This window comes from Hippocampus bargibanti, linkage group LG17 (genome assembly GCF_051943395.1).
Source record: "Hippocampus bargibanti isolate YZ-2025 linkage group LG17, ASM5194339v1, whole genome shotgun sequence".
Classification (NCBI taxonomy): domain Eukaryota; kingdom Metazoa; phylum Chordata; class Actinopteri; order Syngnathiformes; family Syngnathidae; genus Hippocampus; species Hippocampus bargibanti.
The window spans coordinates 15,238,419-15,259,363 of record NC_142750.1 but is presented as its reverse complement, the minus strand read 5'-3'; the positions used below and the strand labels follow the sequence as shown (position 1 = coordinate 15,259,363).

The 20,945-nt window shown below is 42.4% G+C and overlaps 3 protein-coding genes across 5 annotated transcripts in view; all 3 read left to right on the top strand.

Annotated features, from left to right (window-relative positions):
• hoxb3a (homeobox B3a) overlaps positions 1-20,945 on the top strand; it is a 79,532-nt gene that overhangs the window by 13,841 nt on the left and 44,746 nt on the right. For 2 of the 3 annotated variants that reach the window (XM_089019365.1, XM_089019359.1), the window contains exon 1: positions 13,479-13,592. The exons of the other annotated variant lie outside the window; for it this stretch is intronic. The gene's annotated coding sequence lies outside the window, so the exon portion shown is untranslated. Of the gene's footprint in view, positions 1-13,478; positions 13,593-20,945 lie in introns of those variants that run through there. 3 annotated transcript variants of the gene reach the window in all.
• On the top strand, positions 345-3,767 carry hoxb5a (homeobox B5a). Its single transcript, XM_089019366.1, has 2 exons — positions 345-1,186; positions 2,116-3,767. Exons 1-2 carry the CDS (start codon positions 532-534, stop codon positions 2,355-2,357), a joined length of 897 nt encoding a protein of 298 aa, XP_088875492.1. The 5' UTR covers positions 345-531; the 3' UTR covers positions 2,358-3,767.
• Positions 17,600-20,820, top strand: hoxb4a (homeobox B4a). The gene is made up of 2 exons (XM_089019371.1): positions 17,600-18,659; positions 19,937-20,820. The coding sequence occupies exons 1-2, from the start codon at positions 18,227-18,229 to the stop codon at positions 20,209-20,211; spliced, it is 708 nt and encodes a 235-aa protein (XP_088875497.1). The 5' UTR covers positions 17,600-18,226; the 3' UTR covers positions 20,212-20,820.

Here is a 20,945-nt window from a genome sequence, read left to right as displayed (position 1 = left end):
TTAACTTGATGGCCGGATTTTATTGATAAAATGGCTCCCATGTGCTTGATCAGTTCTGCTGTAGTTAAACGTCGCTGCAATCAAATCTAACGACAGTAGGTGACGCTCTGCGCTCAGCAGCAGTTGTACGTGAGCTCGTGCGGGTTTGACAGAGGGGGGGGGGGGAGAGAGCGCTTGCCCCCGCCCATGCCTTTATCATTAGAAACCTCCGAACATGAATTACCTCTCCAAGTCATCGGCAAGAATTTACGACGGGTCAACAAAACCACGTGACTGCTCCCAGCAGCTCTCGGCGCGCCATCCCGCCCTACCCAACCCACTCCCTCAAACACATACTCGCCACCCCACCCCCATATTTGGACGGCGCATACATAGCTAAAAAGCAAGTACAGTGCATCGCCATAATTCACTAATACTGTACATCGTAAATCGATGAAAGTGCTAGCGTTCTATTGGGACCACCGGGAATCCTACAAATTAAGATCCCCAGATATTGAACTCTAAGCCAAGCAACTCTGTAAAACAACCCAAATGAGCTCTTACTTTGTAAACTCGTTCTCAGGGCGCTACCCAAATGGCCCCGACTATCAACTGCTAAATTATGGACCGGGCAGCGGTGCGTTGGGGGCTTACGGGGATCCTTCCGCGGCCGCGCATCACGCGACTGGTTCTTACGGCTACGGCTACAATGGAATGGACTTGACGGTCGCAAGCCGGGGAGGTGGCAACGCCAATGCCTCAAACGCCGAAGGACACTTTGGAAGAGTCGACGGGGACGCTCGGAGCTTCAGCCCCTTGGAAAGCGAGAACAGTTTCAGAAAGTCGTCCGGCTGTTCCGTCGGCTCCGCGAGAGACCCTCTCTCGTCAACGAATTGCGGAGACAGTAAGCGGAGTCGTCGGAGTTCGTCTCCCCTCTCGGAACCAACCAGAAGCGGGCTTCTTCGCTCCCTTGACCTGCCCTCGCCCACGTCCGGCGGGAGGGCGACGCGGCGGTTCGCGGAGCTGAACGAGAGTACAAGAGAAGCGAGCGAAATGCAGCCCATCCACCCGGCCGTGGGTGATCATCAAACGCAACTGGCGCAGAAACAAGAGGGTGGTCAGGCGGCCGGCTCAAACCCGGGCAGCGTCACGGGAAGCGAGTCTCCACAGATATTCCCTTGGATGAGAAAGCTGCACGTTAGCCATGGTACAAGCATGTCTATATTTTCCCAGCACAAGTGGTGATAAACGACACATTGCTGCATTCGTGTCATTATCTGGACACTCGGTAACGATCGCCATCATGAATAGTTAATGGGTGCACATATTCAGTAGATTCGTGGCCGCTTTTATGTAATATAAAACCACACCACATTCCCAAAATATTTAATTAGCCGCAGCAGAAACCAGATACGTTTTTAGATCCCCAAACCTCAAAGTGGCTTCTGCTTTTTAATCGGTGACTAAACAGTAAATCAACCAAGCACGTCTTTGATTAAATCCTGCACCGTTCTTTTGTGTTTTTGTTTCTTCATTGTCTCCATTTCGAATCCAGCGATGTGAATCTTTGCCTCTGTCTTTCTGCTTTCGAAAATCCCACGGAAAAAAAAGTCGTAAATCTGCCAAGATAGCGACAAACCGGGCAGTAAAAGCTACAGGAGAAGTGCAGATGAGACGCAGTCACGGCTGAAAAACATGGACAAAAAAAGGTTCATGGCCAGAAAAGACTTTTGAGGCTGTTGCTTTGAAAATTAATGCAATATTTCATGTTTAGGCACTTCATTAGGGAAGTGAGGCAGAAGAAGGGACACCTTGACGACCCCCCCCCCCACTCCCTGCATGTAACGGGTATAGGAGAAATGGGGTGACGATGACGCAAAATGACATTGTAAAGCGAGACCTCCTTTCAGCTGAGTGAGAATGAAATGCGATTTGCAAATGGTACCGTTTGAAATTGGTTCCCGACCCTTTTAGACGGAATGATGCAAATAGGTCACTTAAAAAGTGCGCGCGTGCTCCTGTATACAGTTTGAAATCGGTTGATTGTGTCCATTGTTTTTTGTATTCATTCAAAATAACGTAACGTGTTACTACTGCTAACAATCCTCAACTGTTTGTCCACTTGAAAACCCTCAGATATGACGGGGCCTGACGGGAAACGTGCACGGACGGCGTACACCCGCTACCAGACACTCGAGCTGGAGAAGGAGTTTCACTTCAACCGCTATCTGACACGCAGGCGGCGGATTGAGATCGCGCACACGCTTTGCCTCACCGAGCGCCAAATTAAAATTTGGTTCCAAAATAGAAGGATGAAATGGAAGAAGGACAACAAACTGAAAACTATGAATCTTGTCACTGGCGGGCCAGCTTTCTAGCATTTAGGATGAATTAACATTATCGGGTTCCTCATTTAAATTGTAAATCCTCCACCCATGAGGTGATTTTTTCCATCTAACCAGAGAGAAACCGAAGACAAAAAGGCCAACAATGACAGTAACAAAGTGGCTGAAAAAACGCAAAGCAACTCAGAGCCCCAAACGGGATTCCAAATCAATGCTGTACAAATTGAGAAGACTTCATTTGTGATCCAGTATCAACAGAACACTTTCATTCCTTCTGCATGGCGGGGGATAATGTAAATTAGGTTAATGTTGAACTATTAATGTGGTACTTGGTGGAGCCTTCTTGGTTTGTGATTTTTCAAAGTGAATATCCGCCTTTGAGGAAAGGCAAAAAGGCACCCATACACGCACACGCACAAGCACACGCACACACAAACACAAACACACACACATTCGCACACAACGCGCAATGACATCTCGCATCTCGTACTTATTCATAACTCCTTTACCTGTTGCTTAGTGGAAATTGGTAATGCCTATATTACATTTTTTTTAATGTTTATTGTAAGTTATCTGAGCCTTCATAGCCTACTTCCCAAATAAACATCCCAGATATTTTAATGTCAGAGACATTTCTGAGATTTTTGGGGTTGCTTAGCGTGTAAACTGGATTTTTTTTTCAAACTTCTGTATCATTTCAAGTCTAAGTGTTTATTATTGTCAACGTGCGGCGTGTGTAAAGTGTATTTTAAATGTATGGCTGCCATGTACCAGTAGCACGAGATAAATCTGATCTTCTTCAGTCCTTTTGTGGATAAAATGATACGTTTATTATTAAAATATTATTATTGTGCTGTGGTTTGCAGTACAAGTGTGCTGTATATCCTGATTTGTTTCTAATATCACCCTCGAAATGACGCAAAACACTCCTATAAAATGCGCATTATATATAGCACAAATATTAAACAATGGCGTGTGCTAAACAAACCAGTTCTTGCGATATAAATTAAAGAAGGAACCTTGCAAACGCCTATTTCATACACGATGAACACCATCAATGGTGTCAGTCTTCCGACCCAGTTGAACCAAACACGTATAAACACGAACTTTGAAGGTGAATGTCCCACCGTGGCACCATTCAGATTAAATATTCCTGAAACGACTCGACAGCAACACGTTTTTGGGATTAGCTTCTCTCTCAATAAGCAGAACGGGCCCCCTGCATATATTTTATTTTTTCCGTTTGCATTTCTTGCTTTTTTTTGTCTGCTTGGATTGAAATGCATCATGTCGTCTTATCACGTTTTATCCACAAACAACTTTGCAAGAAACTAGTTTGTTCAAATTGGGAACCACTTCACTCAGACTGCACCTATATTTCCTCATCAGCTTCACCGCCTACAGAACGTCCAATGCCCAGCAATGTGTTCCAAAAAAACACGCATAAAACAGGTCCCAGATGTCAGATCAGACCAACAGAATCGGACAAAACAAATTCTCGAGTCACCAGAAGATCTCGCCAATTCTCGCTGGTAAATTCGCCTTCGCGGTTACCTGCAGGCAATAAAATACAAAAGCTTTCAAACTCACCGACTGATGTCTTAATGTATATTATCTCTCCTTTTGTTTCATTTTTTCCCCTTTTTTTCGAGGAGACTCATCAGTACATGACCGCCATTTGCCGCCTCCGTTCATGTGCTCGTGAATTGAGATATTTCCAAGCAAACTGCCGTCTGCTTTTAGGTTGCCCCACAGAAAACGAACGCGGCTTTGACATTTCCATGTCAAACAGATGAGTGCTTTTTTATCTTCAAGTTGCGTCGTAAAGCTCAGGCCTCAGACTGATACCGCTCACTGGCTGTCCTCTGGTCACGTGAGGTCCATAAAACTAGTTTTATGGTTTTGGGGAGTTGACATTGTACAATATATTCCAGATTCTAGAAAACAAGTGACGGTTTAACTGCTTCACGGGGATCCTAATAAGGGTCAGTAAAGTCGAAGCGGAGAAGCAGAGGGAAGGGAGAGCGGAGAACGAACACAGGCCACGCATGCAGGGTGGTCACTCCTCCCGCTTGGGTCGGCATTCTCTTTCACGGTCGGCACTCTCTCTCAACGGTCACGGGCGCCGTTGAGGCTGAGAAAAATATGAAGGAGGAAGGGAAGTGTGCATACTGTAAGTACTCTTTATTCATGTACCGCTTAGACAAAGCAAGGGAGCTGATGTGTTTGCTTACAGAGCCATTATGTGTTCCAAGGTAGAAATATTCCCAATGAACCCGCTGTTGTCTTGTTGTGTTGGCTTCATTGACTGCGCCATTTGTACTGTGCTCTCGAAGATTAGTTCTCACTGTTTAAAATAGTTTCAAGATTAAATACATGCACAGTTTGCTCGGAGTTCATACGCCTGTCCGTCGAAACTATATCAGATCACGAGCGGATAGTCGTGAGATGATTGGTTTTTAAATGTCGCAATGTTCAAGTTGCACGCTGTTATTATCCTCAATTGGTCATTTTAATTGCCGACACGCGCTCATGTTCTGTGTGATTTACAGTGCTGATAATGTAAACCATAAATATTTTTGACATCCAATGAAATGTATATTTAAAGCACAAACGAAACAAATGTTATGTATTATTATTATTTATTTATTTATTTATTTATTAAAAAGTAGATATCATAATAATTTACATTTCTGAATGAACCACCCTCAAAATGACACATAATCTGAAAAAAAAATCCAGATAAAGAGCGTTTAGCGTTAAAAAATAATGGTCTAGTGTAATTCCTATCATTTTTTTGGTGAGAAATTACTCAATCATTCGGTATATCAAAAAAGATTCCAATACCCCCTCAAAGCGCTGTTTGCATATATTAATTCCACAGTTTTAACCGATGCCCGAGTCTACTGGCCACGTGGCACTTTGTCAATCATTCACCGTTGTCACGGTGACCGCGATTATTCCTCGGAGGCACATATCACTCTATGCCCAATTATGATTGCCTTCGTGCTTCGCATATTTCAAATGATTTAAATCGATTTTTCGAAAAAATCCAACAACGCAAACAAACTCGATTGCGTCCCTTCATTTTCAATTTGTACAATCATCTCTATCTCTACCTTTATCTAAATATATCTATATCTACATCTCTTTCTATATCTATATCTATATCTATATCTATATCTATATCTATATCTATATCTATATCTATATCTATATCTATATCTATATCTATATCTATATCTATATCTATATCTATATCTATATCTATATCTATATCAATACCTATATAATTATCTAGTATCGCTAGATAGCTAGCTAGCTAGCAATTAGCAACTGTCCTTCTTTCTGTTGCAAATATGTATTCTGTTTGATTTAATCGAGGCAAATTATTATTGGATTGCTGCAGGTGTTTCCGTCACAAGACGCAAATATGCCGAGGTGTTTTTTTACACCACAAACTCCCCACATCACTTAATCGGTAGAAAAGTAAATACAAATGGTTGTGTCAGGAATTACAGGCCAGATCTGCCAGAAAATTTCACTTGGGTAAACAGGGAGGTTCAAACTTCCCTTGTGCTTTTTTTCCACTACTTCCTCGTTTCAGTGATGAGATAGGAATTAATGACCACACACACACACACACACACACACACACACACACACACACACACACACACACACACACACACACACACACACACACACACACACACACACACACACACACACACACACACACACGCATGCGCGCACAAAAGCGAGTATGAGCCTGTGACACAAATAGGCTATTTTCTAATCGAGAAAGGCCGTGACGCGAGAAAGCGTTGGAGCAGCGCTTGTAGGCTCTCTCTTGTATTTCGCGCGTGTGTTTGTGTGTGTGTGTGTGTGTGTGTGTGTGTGTGTACACAGGCAGCTCCACCCTAAAGAACTGCTTTCCACCATGATTCGTATTATGTGACTAGGCTCGTTGTCTTGTTCTTTTAAGATTGCACACTTGGGCCGCAAGTGATGACGCGTCGGGGTGAGTCACAAATATTGCGCGGCCCCCTTTTTTCTTTGCATTGCGGAGGTGTGTGTTTGTATGGGAGTCGACCGCTCCAGAAGCTTTTGTGGAGGAGTGATCAAGGAGTGTATTGTTGTCTTTGACAGCCGCGCTACACGGATACAGGCATAGCTGGGGCTCGTGTTGCGGTGTTCTTTTTCTTCTTCTGGCGTCGTGTGAGTAAAGTTCGCGCATTTATTATGTTTATGGTGTTGTAAGCACAGTAACACAAACACAGTTGGCCTAAACTTCTTAAAAATGCAACACAATCCCACACACGCTTCCTTCTGAAAAATCCACTTGACTCTTGCTTTGCTTTGTGGAGCGCGTCTTCTGATCGCGGCTCATGAATAATGCGCCACCCAGGAGTCATTGCGAGGTCACCAGACAGACTGCAGCCACGCAGCTCATGCGCGGAGAGGAAAGGCCCGTCAACCCCCTCCCACGGGTGTTTGTTTATGTCACTTACACGGAGGAAAGAAAAGACCCTAACAACTCATTGTTTTTGTTTGTGCATCGTTGTCCCAATTTCCAGGTCACGGGGAAAGGAAGTTTACCACGAGCAAACAAATTACAGCTCCGGCCAGTTGGATAAATAAATACACATCACACAGATTTGTCAAACACAGAAGCTCGGATATTGGTAAACAATGGTGAAAGGGTCGTGATTGCGGATTGTGGTGAAATCTCTCTCTCTCTCTCTCTCTCTCTCTCTCTCTCTCTCTCTCTCACTGTCATTGCTGATTGCAGTGAAATGTCTCTCTCTCTCTTTCTCTTTCTGTCATTGCTGATGGCGACGAAATCTCTCTTTCATCTCTCTCTCTCTCTCTCTCTCTCTCTCTCTCTCTCTCTCTCTCTCTCTCTCTCTCTCTCTCTCTCTCTCTCTCTCTCAATCTCTCTCTCTCCTCTCTCTCTCTTTCACTGTCATTGCTGATGCGTTGAAATATATCTCGCTATCTTTCTCTCACTCACTCACTCACTCACTCACTCACTCACTCACTCACTCACTCACTCACTCACTCACTCACTCACTCACTCACTCACTCACTCACTCACTCACTCACTCACTCACTCACTCACTCTCGCTCTATCTATCTATCTATCTATCTATCTATCTATCTATCTATCTATCTATCTATCTATCTATCTATCTATCTATCTATCTATCTATCTATCTATCTATCTATCTATCTATCTATCTATCTATCTATCTATCTATCTATCTATCTATCTATCTATCTATCTATCTATCTATCTATCTATCGCTCTCTCTCTATGTCTCTCTCTGCTGATTCGTTGAAATATAAATCTTCGTTGTACTGAGTTCATCCTGTCTACTTGATATTTAATTTAAAGCAGATTCTATACTTACAGACAGTGTAGGTGTTCAACACTCTGACGAGGGCGGAAGTAGACGCCGAAACATGTCAGGTATTTGAACACCTACATTGTCTGTAAGTAAAGAATCTGCTTTAAATGAAATATATCTCTGTCTTTCACTCACTCACTCACTCACTCACTCACTCACTCACTCACTCACTCACTCACTCACTCACTCACTCACTCACTCTCTCTCTCTCTCTCTCTCTCTCTCTCTCTCTCTCTCTCTCTCTCTCTCTCTCTCTCTCTCTCTCTCTCTCTCTCTCTCTCTCTCTCTCTCTCTCTCTCTAATACACAGGACAAGACTGCGTTGAATCAAAATGCATTCAATTGCGTCTGTTTTTCCAGCCATCCCACGGCCAAAGTGTACAGAAATAGTCTCCTTGTGGTTTAATTGAACACAACCCCAGATATGCTGGCAGGTCGCCACGCAAGGCTGTTGGTTGTATTGAGAGCAGCGGGTGTATATTCAAATGTATGTATTTACCTTCTGCTCTGACAGAGGGGTATTTCTTTGTTCTGCCCATCAATACATAGTTGTTGGCATAGTTATATGAGGAAAGATACATTTCCAATTCATGAGAAATAAGAATTTAGTTTATGGATAAGTGATGTGAAAATGGATAGTTTCTCTCTGTCATCCACGGTGAAGTCTCATTGTCCACAGTTGGGCATCCAACCACTGCTTGATGCTTATAAGGAATTTGGGGGATTTGTCTGTCTCTTGCTTGAGTGTGCGTCAAGGGGGGAATTCAAAGAATGCACCTCTCCCCCGCTGCCACAAGAGACCGCTTGAGACCGGGATGACAAGATGATGCAGTCCATAAACCCCTTAACTTTAGACTACATCCCAGATCCGCTTTACTGTTACAATCCACCGACGACAGAATTGCATGTGTAATTCACGGAGTGTGAAGACAGTTGTAATTATGGACTGCATTTATACAGTGCTTTATTGACACCATCTACACCATATGGTGCCCAAAGCGCTTTACAACGCCTCACGTTCATCCGTTCACACGCGCGTTGATACACAAATGGGAGTGTTTCCACCCAAGGCCCAAAGGGAACAAGTTAGGGGTCAGTCAGTGTCTTGCTCAAAGATACTTCTTCATGGTCACAAGCTTAGTGTTGAGGATCGAACCTACAACGTCTGAGCTGGGAGACGATTAAAATATTATTTCACGTTGTTTCCTGACCCAGGCAAAGAACTAGCAGCAAGGATTATCAGAGCAGAATTCTTGGCTGACAACTACAAAACACAGTGCAGAAAGTTCAAGAAGTTGAAGCGTCAAAAGTTTACCGTCGTGCATGGGTTCCGCCCTCGCTTTGCCTCCCCAGCTCCTCGAGCTCTTTTCCAAACCAATTGCTGTAAGTCAAACGTAAAAACGGGGAGGGCGACAGAGAGGTGTGGAGGGGCTACATCTGAGAGAATTGATGACAAGAGACAAAGGAGAGGTGAATCCATGACCTTCCTTTTCTAGACACAAAAGCAGAAGGCTGCGCAGAGCGAGTGACTGGGTGGGGATGGGGGCGTTGAATGGAAATTATAAGAGGTAAAACTGAGGTGGTGAATGTGGTCCTATTGGGTGGTTTGGTGTGCGTTTCAAAATCTTGCTTACACCTGTTCACATCTGGAATGTTAAATAGGTCATAAAACTATAAAAGTGTGTGGTGGTTGCTGCAGTGCGTGTTACGGGTTCAGTGTGCAATAAAGTGTTTTTTTTGCATTTTGGACACAGTTTATGAAATCAAATAATATGGACAATACCTTCAAATTAAAAACAACACACCATACACATATACAGTAAAGTCTCGTTATATCGATATCGGATATATCGATAGTCCCGGTTATATCGATACTATTTCTATGCACGCACAGAGAAAATTACATGCAAACAGGGTCGGATATATCGATAGTCCCGGTTATATCGATATTTTTTCCGACTCCCTTGAATATCGATATAACGAGACTTTACTGTAATTTAAATAAAGGCCTACACCCAAATATAATTTTTGTTTGCAGGCACTTGACAAAATAATATCTAGCGAGCAAAACATTTTTTCCCAGTGTTAGTGTTTGCATATTTTTCCTTTGATTCAGGATTTTTTTTTACGTGGAGATTAGCAGTCTGAAACTCATGACAAAAGTGACCGGACACCAGGCCAGACAACTCTGAAAAGTTGCCTGCCCCATTTTTCACAACTTGAAACACTATAAGCCAACAAAAAATACATTTTTGCAAAGTATTAAGATTTTTTTTATGAAGGATGTACCTACCACAAATGGCCCCTTGTTTAATTTTGTCACGTCCGCTCGAGGAGTGGCGACAGAACTCGACGGACGAAAAAAAGGGAAGGTTTGGATCCGAAATACACAATGGAGACAGTATAGTTAAATCAAGGTTTACTAAGACACGCAGGGCAAAAACAGAAGGTAAGGCAACCGAACAGACGAGCGGGACCAACCTGCGTACTGCTGGGTGACAGGGTAGCGAATGAAAGAATACACCGGCGAGGACCGAGCGGGAACGGGTGGCCAGAAGGCACAATCAAAGGGATTGGAATCAAGTGAGTGAGCCCGGAGAGCAGGGAGGGGAGGGCCGCGCACCTGACGCCAATTAGGATGTGACAAATTGATGACAAATATCCCTTGCTGATGCTGTTGCTCCAGTTGTCGTTTGTCCATACACTGTTCGGCATGTTGCACAATGCAATGTTTGCGTTGCGTCGTCTGCTACAAGCCACGTGAAGTCTTCTTTCCACCATGCTTTTAATGTACGTTTACGTTTTGTAGCGTCATACATTTTGTTAGCTTCTTTTGAATCTTTCTTCTGGGGCTGAGGTTCTGTGCGTCTACTTTGGAAAATGATATGCAAATGCACGACCTTATAACGCTCAGGAAAATCCGGAGCACAAAGCAGGCTTCTGATTGGCTGCCGTGCCAAGTAAAAAAATTGCCAAATGAACTGGTTGGTTTTCTTACTTCGGCGATCGGGGTTCGGTGAAATTTTAACCCGGATCCTTTCACAAAATGGTTTGTACAGCCAACAACCACACATTATATCAGACTTTCATTCATCAAAACTGAAAACAAAAGGCATAAGCTTACAAAACAATGATCGCATTCGCTGAGAACTCTTGTGTTTACTTGGCTATCGGCTTCCCGGAAGTTAGCCACCAAACACGTGATCATAACAAACGACGTCACGCTGGCATCTCCTATAACGCTCGGGAAAGTCCGGAAGCAGAAAGCAGGCTTCTGATTGGCTGCCGTGCCGAATATGACACAGAATATGACAATTTGACAAACCGAAATTCCGAAATTTCCAAAACGATTACATTTTTCAGATTTCAAAATCTTCGTTCAAATGTTTGCTTTATTGAATAAAGCAAACGCTTGATTAGAAAATATATAGATATATATTTTTTTTTTTCTTGGAAAATTTGTCGGCCACCCGGCGGGAGACTTTCTGTAAGTTGTACGCCCGACGTAAAAGTCGCACGCCCCGGGCGTCCGGCCAGACTTTATTTCAGGCACTGAGATGAGGCTAATGCATCAAAGCTCGTTCGGATCGCCTAGAGCTCTCCAGCGACCCTGCATGTGAGATGTAGAAAATTAATAGATGTTGTTTCTTTTCAATTGTGGATGTATACCAAGCTACAGAGAAGAGTCTTATATGTATACTCCGAGAGTGGTGTCTCATTATATTGCACAAGAAAGAGGCTGTTGATTACACTGATGTGTCTTTCTTATTACTTATTAAATAAACCATATTCCATCATAAATGTGAACCCCTAAAATAAATTGTCTAATATGTCTGTTGGGTTAAATGTTGTTCTTCCTGTGGTTCAGCTCTCCATTTGTATAGTCTAAATATTAAATCAGCAGGAAGCAAGGTGATAGACAAAAAAAGGAATATTTATTATCAGTCAGCTAGAGGAAGCTATAGGCCAAGGGGCAGAGAGGCAAAAGCGAGAGAAAGCTAGAGAGAGAGCTCCCCTCAGACATTTATAAACAACAGGAGTGATGTCACTTTGAAAAGGACCTATCATCTGTGAGATACAATCATGAATATTCATTATTAGACTGAAACAAACAGCTAGATTTCTACAGTAACTAAGTACGAGCTGAGTACATGTATACTAATTAACATATACACATAACTAAACTACATACATATATGGACTTACTAATTGATAAGAATAAGTAGAAATGAAATAACATATGATGTTTTTAGCATGTGTATATAACCAATTCTAACAATGTCCCTTGATGAGTATTCTTCTGATTCATATTGAGGGAATATAACCCCCTTTTCACACTGTTTAAAAATAGCCACATGCCATCTGCATCCTGCCATTATCCGAAGTTCCAAGACGTCAAGGAGAGCAAAATACTTAACGATATTCGATTCATTTTTTGTCCTTTACCCTCCTTCCAAGTCAGCTTCTTCATTTACAAAACGTGGGATGCATGCATTGCATGCTAAAAAAACTACATTAGAGGGAACTGTCTTTCCACTTGGTTCATCCTGAGTTCACCATTGATTGGATTTAGGTCCTATCGCTCTGGCGTCTGTCTGTAACGTGAGTGGGAATCAATATGGCATTTTTTTTTAATGGCCAAAGCATACTTTTGTCCTTTCTTGGGGCAACGTGACGATTTTTTCTAAGACGATATGCGGTCAAACGTGCACAAGGCAAAATTGTGCGTGTGTGTGTGTGTGTGTGTGTGTGTGTATTTGTGTCGGCCAAGATGCACATCTGGCTACAGATTAAAATTGATTTGAATAATGACAAAAAAGCCATATACCGCCCGAAATTTACATTTACACTCTAGTTTGAATATAACATGTTATCCAATAATTATTTGCCCATAGCTCGATGCAATAGCAAACCCAGCGTATTTCATGAATTGTTTCACTACCAACGGTAATGAGAAATGACATTGGAAGAGAAGAAAAATCTGTTTCAGAGAGCGATATAAAGACCTGACCACCCCAACTGCACCCGTCGGCCATTTTTCTTCAAATTAATGACTCTCAAGTCAATTTGCGATGACGGAGGGAGCGAAAATCACAATGCCGAACGAATGAGTAGGCGAGAGAAATGGGCTAAGTGGAAGAAAGACGTAGTGCGGAAGAGGGAACGGTGGGGACGGCTGGTTGCTGGGGAGAAGGACGGGGGCGGTAGAGGGGCTTTTGCTCGGGGTGATCGGAAGGTCACGAGTCACACCATGACGTTGAAAACAGGGACGAGCCTCGCACGTTAAACAAAGCGTTACGGCAGATTAATTGGGAAACGCGCACGTGCACACACACCCGTACACACACGCACACGCGCGCACACGCGCTTGCCCGCGCTCAACGTGAGTCAATGCCTTGGAGAGCACGCAGTCCTCGGCAGTCCTGAGCCCGAAACAGCTTGCATTAAAAGCAGGGAAATCCTCCAAGGGACGCGCCACCTACATGTGTCGAGTCTTTAATTACGATCGCGTCACGGTTGCGCACTGCAAAGTGGTGTCGCGGTTCTCTTGGATTTCATCATCACCGGGACGACTTCCAAGGTTATTTTTAGCATGGCTGCTATTGAAGAGAGTCTTTTCTTGTGCCGTTTGAGGGACTGAGTGTCGGGAAAATTACAACAAGTTCTCTTCTCTCGTTGTAGTTTATAGACACCTTGTGGAGACGTCGCAATGAACGGGAAAGAACGCCTGCTGAGAATTACCGGGATGATTTTGCGGATCAAGAAAACGAAAAAGATGCGTTCACAAAAAATGAGAAACGAAAAGACGATAGACCGAAAGTGGAACTGGAGTCGGATTCGAGAGCGTCACAACAGTAAGTATGAAAATGATGGTGGGAGTGTGAGGAGCTTCTCTCTTGTGGTTGTCGTGCGTGCCTGCGCGTGCGTGGTTATTACGCGGTGCAGGTGGTGAGGGGTTTGGGGATACCACGTGGTGCAGAACCGCCGAAGATGCTGTCTGCCCGGTTTATGGCGTCTTTTGATTTAATTGCAACGTCATGTCAGCGAGTGAACTCAGATGCAAACTGCATCGTGTATTATCAATTCAATTTCATAGTGCACTTTATTTGCAAGCTCAGTCATTTTACACACCATTGTACGTCATTGATGACTGTTTAGTGCTTTATTTTATTTTTTGACTTTACGTTTTGTATTAACACCACCCAACTGAACCAATTCACGTGCAGGCCTGCAGGCCTGCACATTTTTTTTCTTATTCTCTACGTCACTCTGCATGACAAAAGCACTGCAACAATCTCGGATTTATTTTTCAAATAGTCCACAAAGGAGCCATTGCCACTTCTTTGTCCTCTGACTAACAAGACGTGGGCTATTCGAGCTGTCTCTAGGACGTATTCATATATATTATCTTCTTGCATTGATTGATTGATTGATATATATATATATATATATATATATATATATATATATATATATATATATATATATATATATATATATATATATATATATATATATATATATATATATATATATATATATATATATATATATATATATATATATATATATATATATATATATATATATATATGTGTGTGTGTGTGTGTGTGTGTGTGTGTGTGTGTGTGTGTGTGCGTGCGTGCGTGTGTGTGCGTGCGTGCGTGTGAATGAACCTTGATTTAAAAGACGTATATTAAATACAAGTTGTGCAAGATGGTTAAGTGACATTCATCTCGGCTCATTAAGGTATTTTCTTTTGTGGAACAATCAGAATCAGAATCAGAGAGCCTTTCATAGTCCCACAATGAGGAAATTGAAATTGAAAGGGGCTGGGCTGAGGTGAAAAGATTAAAAACACAAACCGTACATCGTGTAAATATAATAATATAAGAACAGCATATTGATATATGTAACTGTATTACATCATAATAAGGTGTCTGTGGTATTTACAGTAAGAATCCAGTTCTTTTTCATTCACGTTTTTTCACATTTTTATCACATTCACAGTTATTTTTTTCAATCTCGCGCGTGTGTTTTTATGTGTGTGTTTATGTGTGTTATGAGTTTATTAAGAAAGGAAAGGAATGAAAGGAAGGAAGGGAATGTGTCTTCATTTTTGAATTGCAATTGCACATTTCCCCATTGTGAGACGAATACAGGCTTTCTGCTTCTGATTCTAATTGCCCTCTTTTGGAGATGATGGTTGTAACGTGACGATGTATACATATACATATCGGATTATGGCTATATGTAGTAATTAATAAGAATATATAATGATTGGCATTTTCGATGACTATTTTGCACATGAATTGTTTTACCTAATTGACTTTATGCCATCAATTAACACACACAAAAAGTTATGCCGTTTCAAACTAATACCACACAACAAAATATCGAGGTACAACCACTTCCCCACCAACAGCGGACTGGGTTAAAGAAGGATTTTCTTCTTCTTCTTCTTCATTGTTGTCATCTGTGCTGTATGTCATGCATATTAGCACATTTGACAATCAAGCTGACTTTGACTTTTGACTTTCTTTGTGTCATACGTATTTGGATAAGAATTTATACTGCTAGAAAAAAGGAACCCGAAGTATATTCGGTTACGTTTACCAGCTTGTTGAGTGACTGGCAGCAAATTGACCTGCACATGAACTATACACGTTTTGCAGCCTAAACAAAGCCTGCTGCTGACAAACTTGACATAAGGCAGAGGAAGTGTCACAGTCACACCCTACACACCTTGATCGATACCTGCGATGATGCCATAGTCAGAGGTCAAGTTGAATGCACCCGCAATTTTGAAGAGAAGAGAAGAGAAGAGAAGAGAAGAGAAGAGAAGAGAAGAGAAGAGAAGAGAAGAGAAGAGAAGAGAAGAGAAGAGAAGAGACGAGAAGAGAAGAGAAGAGAAGAGAAGAGAAGAGAAGAGAAGAGAAGAGAAGAGAAGAGAAGAGAAGAGAAGAGAAGAGAAGAGAAGAGAAGAGAAGAGAAGAGAAGAGAAGAGAAGAGAATGGAACGGCAATTTTAGTTCTGTGTAAATGATGCAATGAGTTTCGATGCCAATGCAGTATCTCTCTTTTAAATCGCAGTACACACTTCTTATTTTTACTTCAGTTCAGACATATGGTCGACTGTTTGGAGAAGAAAAACAGAGACCAGCAATATTGCCTAAAGGGGGCAATAATATCTAGGTCACAAAAACGATGTGAAAGCACAAGAAAATTGTGTTGGATTCAAAAAAGTTTTTTTCATTACTCAGGACACATATTTGATGGCTCTTTCATTTTTGAAGCAGCTACTTTTGATTGACCGTTTTTTTTTTCAATAAAACGTTCGCTTTTGAATTAATTTATATTTAAATGGGCATGCATTCAAACAATTATGATGACTGTAACACAATACCAAATGTAGGTATAATGTTTAACTTATTCGTTTATTCTTTTATTTCGGATCATACTTTTAGAACACTTGAACAATTACAAAACAAATACAAAAAAAAGTTCATGTGCAATATTTGCATGGCAGAATTGTAACGTTTTATTTCTACGTATGTCATCCGGGTAAAAAGCCTTATAATGCGAGTAGGATACCAAATTCCAAATCCGCATACATACTAATTTATCCACAGCCCCACCCCGAGCCAGCTGATGGTTTATTTTATACTGGTGACAACGAAACGATGCATCAAGAGAGCAATCTTTCGGAGTCAACGCATAGTGAAGGGCGCCGTGAAGGTTCAAGACGACCCACGTGATAAAAAGGGTGCACACACACAAACACACACACACACTCACTTAGAGTGTTTTAATTTGAGAGGCATCGCGACAGCAATAATTATTGTTTGACGCCGCGTATACCCGAGAGACCCTGTCTTCTATATCTACCCTGTAGATCCGGATTTGTGTCGAAATCTTGAAAGCAATCACAAATTCGCTTCTAGGGGAGTATATAGTAGATTTACACACGACGGCGCCGCTGGACACTGCATGCATATAGCTCGGCGTGGTTTCAGATAATTTTGCGCCAAAGGAGGCGTGAAGGTATACGAAGTTTAGATATAGGCCTCATGTGACATTTTGTCATGATATTTTTCCAGCCTTATTAAAACATACAAACAAACGCACTTGTAATTACGGGCCGGGTTTTATAATCTAATTGTCAAGTTTCGTTCTTGTTCCTTCTTAGTATAAAAGAAGGAAAAATCAATTGGACCCAACTTTAGCATTCTAAGGCACACAATTAGTCGAATTGAATTCTCTTCATTAATGATTTGTCTTCAGTTGAAAAATGAAGCGGTTGACTGCACAGGTCGTCAATGGGACTATCTTTTGTGTTTGCGTGAGGCGTGTGCGCGCGTGTGTATGCGTGTGTGTGATGGGGGGTCGTCGCTCTGGACTGTCAATTTTCTTGAAACAAAAAAATTCGATGTCTCCATCATGTGAAACGAGAAAGCCGTTGGAGACGCTTTAAAACAGGATTGATTCTACAGTCATTGACATTCCACGTTGTTATCGGCCTATTCATAATATAAAGTATAAAAATGTGCCATCGGGAGAAGATGATTTTATAATCAATCTAAGTGAACGTGATCATCCAGCATTACGTTATTTCTGACTATATCAATTGATAACAGCTTTATTGTCCAAATGTAGCGGCTGAAGTTTGAGGGCTGTGGGCCAGGTATGAAGGCAACTTTGTAGAAAATGAACTGACTTGCGTCAATGCTATTATAAGATGCATGCGCGTGCATGCGTTTGTGAGTGAGTGTGTGTGTGTGTGTATGCACATGTGAAACACAGCAAAATTAAACGATTGTTTTATTTAAGTCTTGCAAGTAACTATGGGACGAATGTCTCCTTGCATGCAAATGGAAAGCTCTGCGATGATGAATTTGGAAATATAACCTTTGTCGGTGTGATGCATTTCACGCTGCAGACAGAGCTTTCACAGCTACAGTCCAATGATATTTCCACCCCCTGACATAGCCCACTTACAAAGCATGAATTGGTCAAGGGCAAATATGATAATGAATTTTAGATGTTCACATTCCGATGAAATGATTTGATTTCTAAGAAATGGCCCGACATGCAGTCGTGATTTTATGAAAGAAAGCGATAGTGTCGTGGCATGTCACGTTGGTGGGAGGTCGCGGGCCAGCATGCGTCAAGAGGCGAGTTGTGTGTGTCTGGGGCGGGGAGGGGTTCCTCGGGTGGACAGGGAAAGTGTTTTGAAGACTTGTTTGTGACTGCACACAAAACGAGAACATACAAAGGCGCGCGTGCGGAGCCGTGTGTGCACTCAAGCCTGCATTTCCTCGTCCACGGCGCGTTCTATTGGCTCGCTCCAGTCACGTGGCCGTTTAACTTTGTTCACTTGACAGGAAAAGTAGGAGGGTTCATCTGAACAGGGATGACCGCGGAGTTAAGGGATGCAATATAATTTGTAGTTATATATTAGGTTTGATTCCACATAAAGAGTGACATTAATGGTCATGAGCTCCTATTTGATCAACTCTCACTATGTGGACCCCAAATTCCCACCGTGCGAAGAGTACTCACACAGCGACTACCTACCCAGCAACTCTCCGGACTATTACGGTTCCCAAAGACACGAGGCCACCGCCTTTCAACCGGACCCGACTCTGTACCATCGCCGGCTTCACGAGCAGCAAGCGGACTCGCAGTACACGCGGTGTCCCCGCGAAGGGCAGCCCGCCTCGGCGGCGATGCCCCCTCGTGGCCTGGTCATTCCCCAGATTGGAGTCGAACTGGACCGGGTGTCGATTACGCCCAGCCCGCCTCCGTTTCCGCCTGAGTCGCGCGAGCAGCCCCCTCACAGTCCAAACACATCTTCCCCTGCAAACACTAAAAGGGACCCCGTGGTGTATCCGTGGATGAGGAAAGTCCACGTTAACATTGGTAAGTGTTGCACAGTAACTTTCTTCTCCCTTCGCTGGCTCGACAGTCAAAATTCACGCAGTCGTCTTGGTGTCTGTGGACAAAATCTACGGCTTCCTCTCGGTTCGACTTCGACTAGTCCTCGGAGATTTACGATAGTCTGTTTGCACGGCCAACATAATTACACCCTCCATAAATTTTTATTACACCTCTACGCCGAGGTGCCTTTTTGAAGTCCGATCTCAGGCTCGAGTCCTTGCTTTATGACAAGCCAGACTGAACTCATAAGTTAGGTTTTATGCTTTGGTAATTTGATTTTAAGTGGTAGGTTTGTATAAACCATGCACTCACACTGTCGAACCTTCCTTCTTCTCTCTGTTCCGGGGACGAGGGTGGGGGTTTATTGCATCTGATATATTCCTGTTTATGGAGCCCGCCGTAAAACACTAATGCAGACACAAATACCGCCATCTATTATCTCTTTTCAGCGTTGTCGTCGCCCAGCTGGCTGGCTGGCTGTTCACGGCTCGCTCGGTCGACGATGTAAAGACACTTTGAAACAGTTACTCTCACGGGGATGTTGAACACGTGGCAGATGCACGTCATCATGGGATTTTAAACAATTTTTGTTGATGCTATTTTCGAAGTTTATTCAGTCGCGATTGCACCTCAATGCTCTGTTGATATAAGACAGTCACAGAACGCCCGTATAGCTTGAAACGGTTTGCGGCTGCGTAGAGGTGCAGAAGCCTTCCCTCATTTGATCATTGTCATTGTTCCCATGAACGTTTAATATTAAATATCGGCGACAAAATGTAGCCGACGTGTGGCCTTGATTTTCTCTCAAATGAAATCTTTTGTTACCGTATCGAGAGGGGGGTGCGTCTGCTTGCTGGGGAGGAGGGCATTACAAAGCACGTGACCACATAGACGTAATCGCGTATTGACAAAAGCATTGTTTTGGCAATAAGAATGATATCGTCATCATGAACAGCACTGTGATTAATACTTAGATTAATAATATATTTTTTTGCCATGAATATAAATATGTTTTCGATGCATGTTGTGGTAAGTTCTCCTCGTGGTAAATTCTCCTCTACAATTCAAATGCAGGTAGCACATCATAATATTAATATATATATATATAATAATATTTGGAATAGTGGCAATGGCGCATGAGGCTGCAAATGCACCATATATATATATAATTTTTAGTAATTATTATAATTATTTGATGTTGTATTTGTGGTGGTGCTGGTGGTTGTAAATAGTAATACGTTACTTTTTTTTTCTCATAGTGAGTTCAAACTACACAGGAGGTGAACCGAAGCGCTCTCGGACAGCTTACAGCCGCCAGCAAGTCCTGGAGCTTGAGAAGGAGTTCCACTACAACCGATATCTGACGCGCAGGCGGAGGGTGGAAATAGCGCACACGTTGTGTCTGTCAGAACGCCAAATCAAAATCTGGTTCCAGAACAGACGAATGAAATGGAAGAAGGATCATAAATTGCCCAACACCAAGGTCCGCTCTGGGAATAACACGAACGCTCAAGTTTTAACTGGCACCATCTGACCACGCCTAGAAATCGAACCCATCTGCTCTTTGCTGCATTTCGGCCGTCCAAAACACCGAAGCTGTCGATTCAAAACTCTGGACCTGATTAACCTTTACTGACTTGGAAGCCTGTTCAGTTTCTGCATTGTCAGCCATGTTATGGTCATGTGACACAAACGGGAGTTTACCAAATGCAAAAACACACGCCCACGTTGTATTTCCGATGCATCATAAAAAAAGCTGTCAAATGCACGTTCACTCAAGTGCGCGTTTTATTTTACTTCGTCTGCAGAAACACACAATTTCCCAGCTACCCCCTTGAATACCGTCAAATTCGGAACAATTCGTCATGCTCATACTGTGGTTATAAAACTAAATGAATGCACCAATTCGATATAATCGATTCACCGAGCTTCCATTATTTTGCCAGTTCATCTAAACTATAAAGTAAAAGAGAACTTTTTACACACACACACACACACACACACACACACACACACACACACACACACACACACACACACACACACACACACACACACACACACACACACACACACACACACACACACACACACACACACACACACACACACACACACACACACACACACACACGCAATATATATATATAAGTATATATATATATATATATATATATATATATATATATATATATATATATATATATATATATATATAAATACAATAATAAATACAATAATGAGCGAAGCGATCAACATGTAGGAATT

Coding starts and splice junctions, on each gene's coding strand:
- hoxb5a (XM_089019366.1), top strand. CDS start 532: ATGAGCTCTTACTTTGTAAACTCGTTCTCAGGGCGCTACCCAAATGGC. Junction 1,187..2,115: donor AAAGCTGCACGTTAGCCATG/GTACAAGCATGT, acceptor GAAAACCCTCAG/ATATGACGGGGCCTGACGGG.
- hoxb4a (XM_089019371.1), top strand. CDS start 18,227: ATGGTCATGAGCTCCTATTTGATCAACTCTCACTATGTGGACCCCAAA. Junction 18,660..19,936: donor GAAAGTCCACGTTAACATTG/GTAAGTGTTGCA, acceptor TTTTTCTCATAG/TGAGTTCAAACTACACAGGA.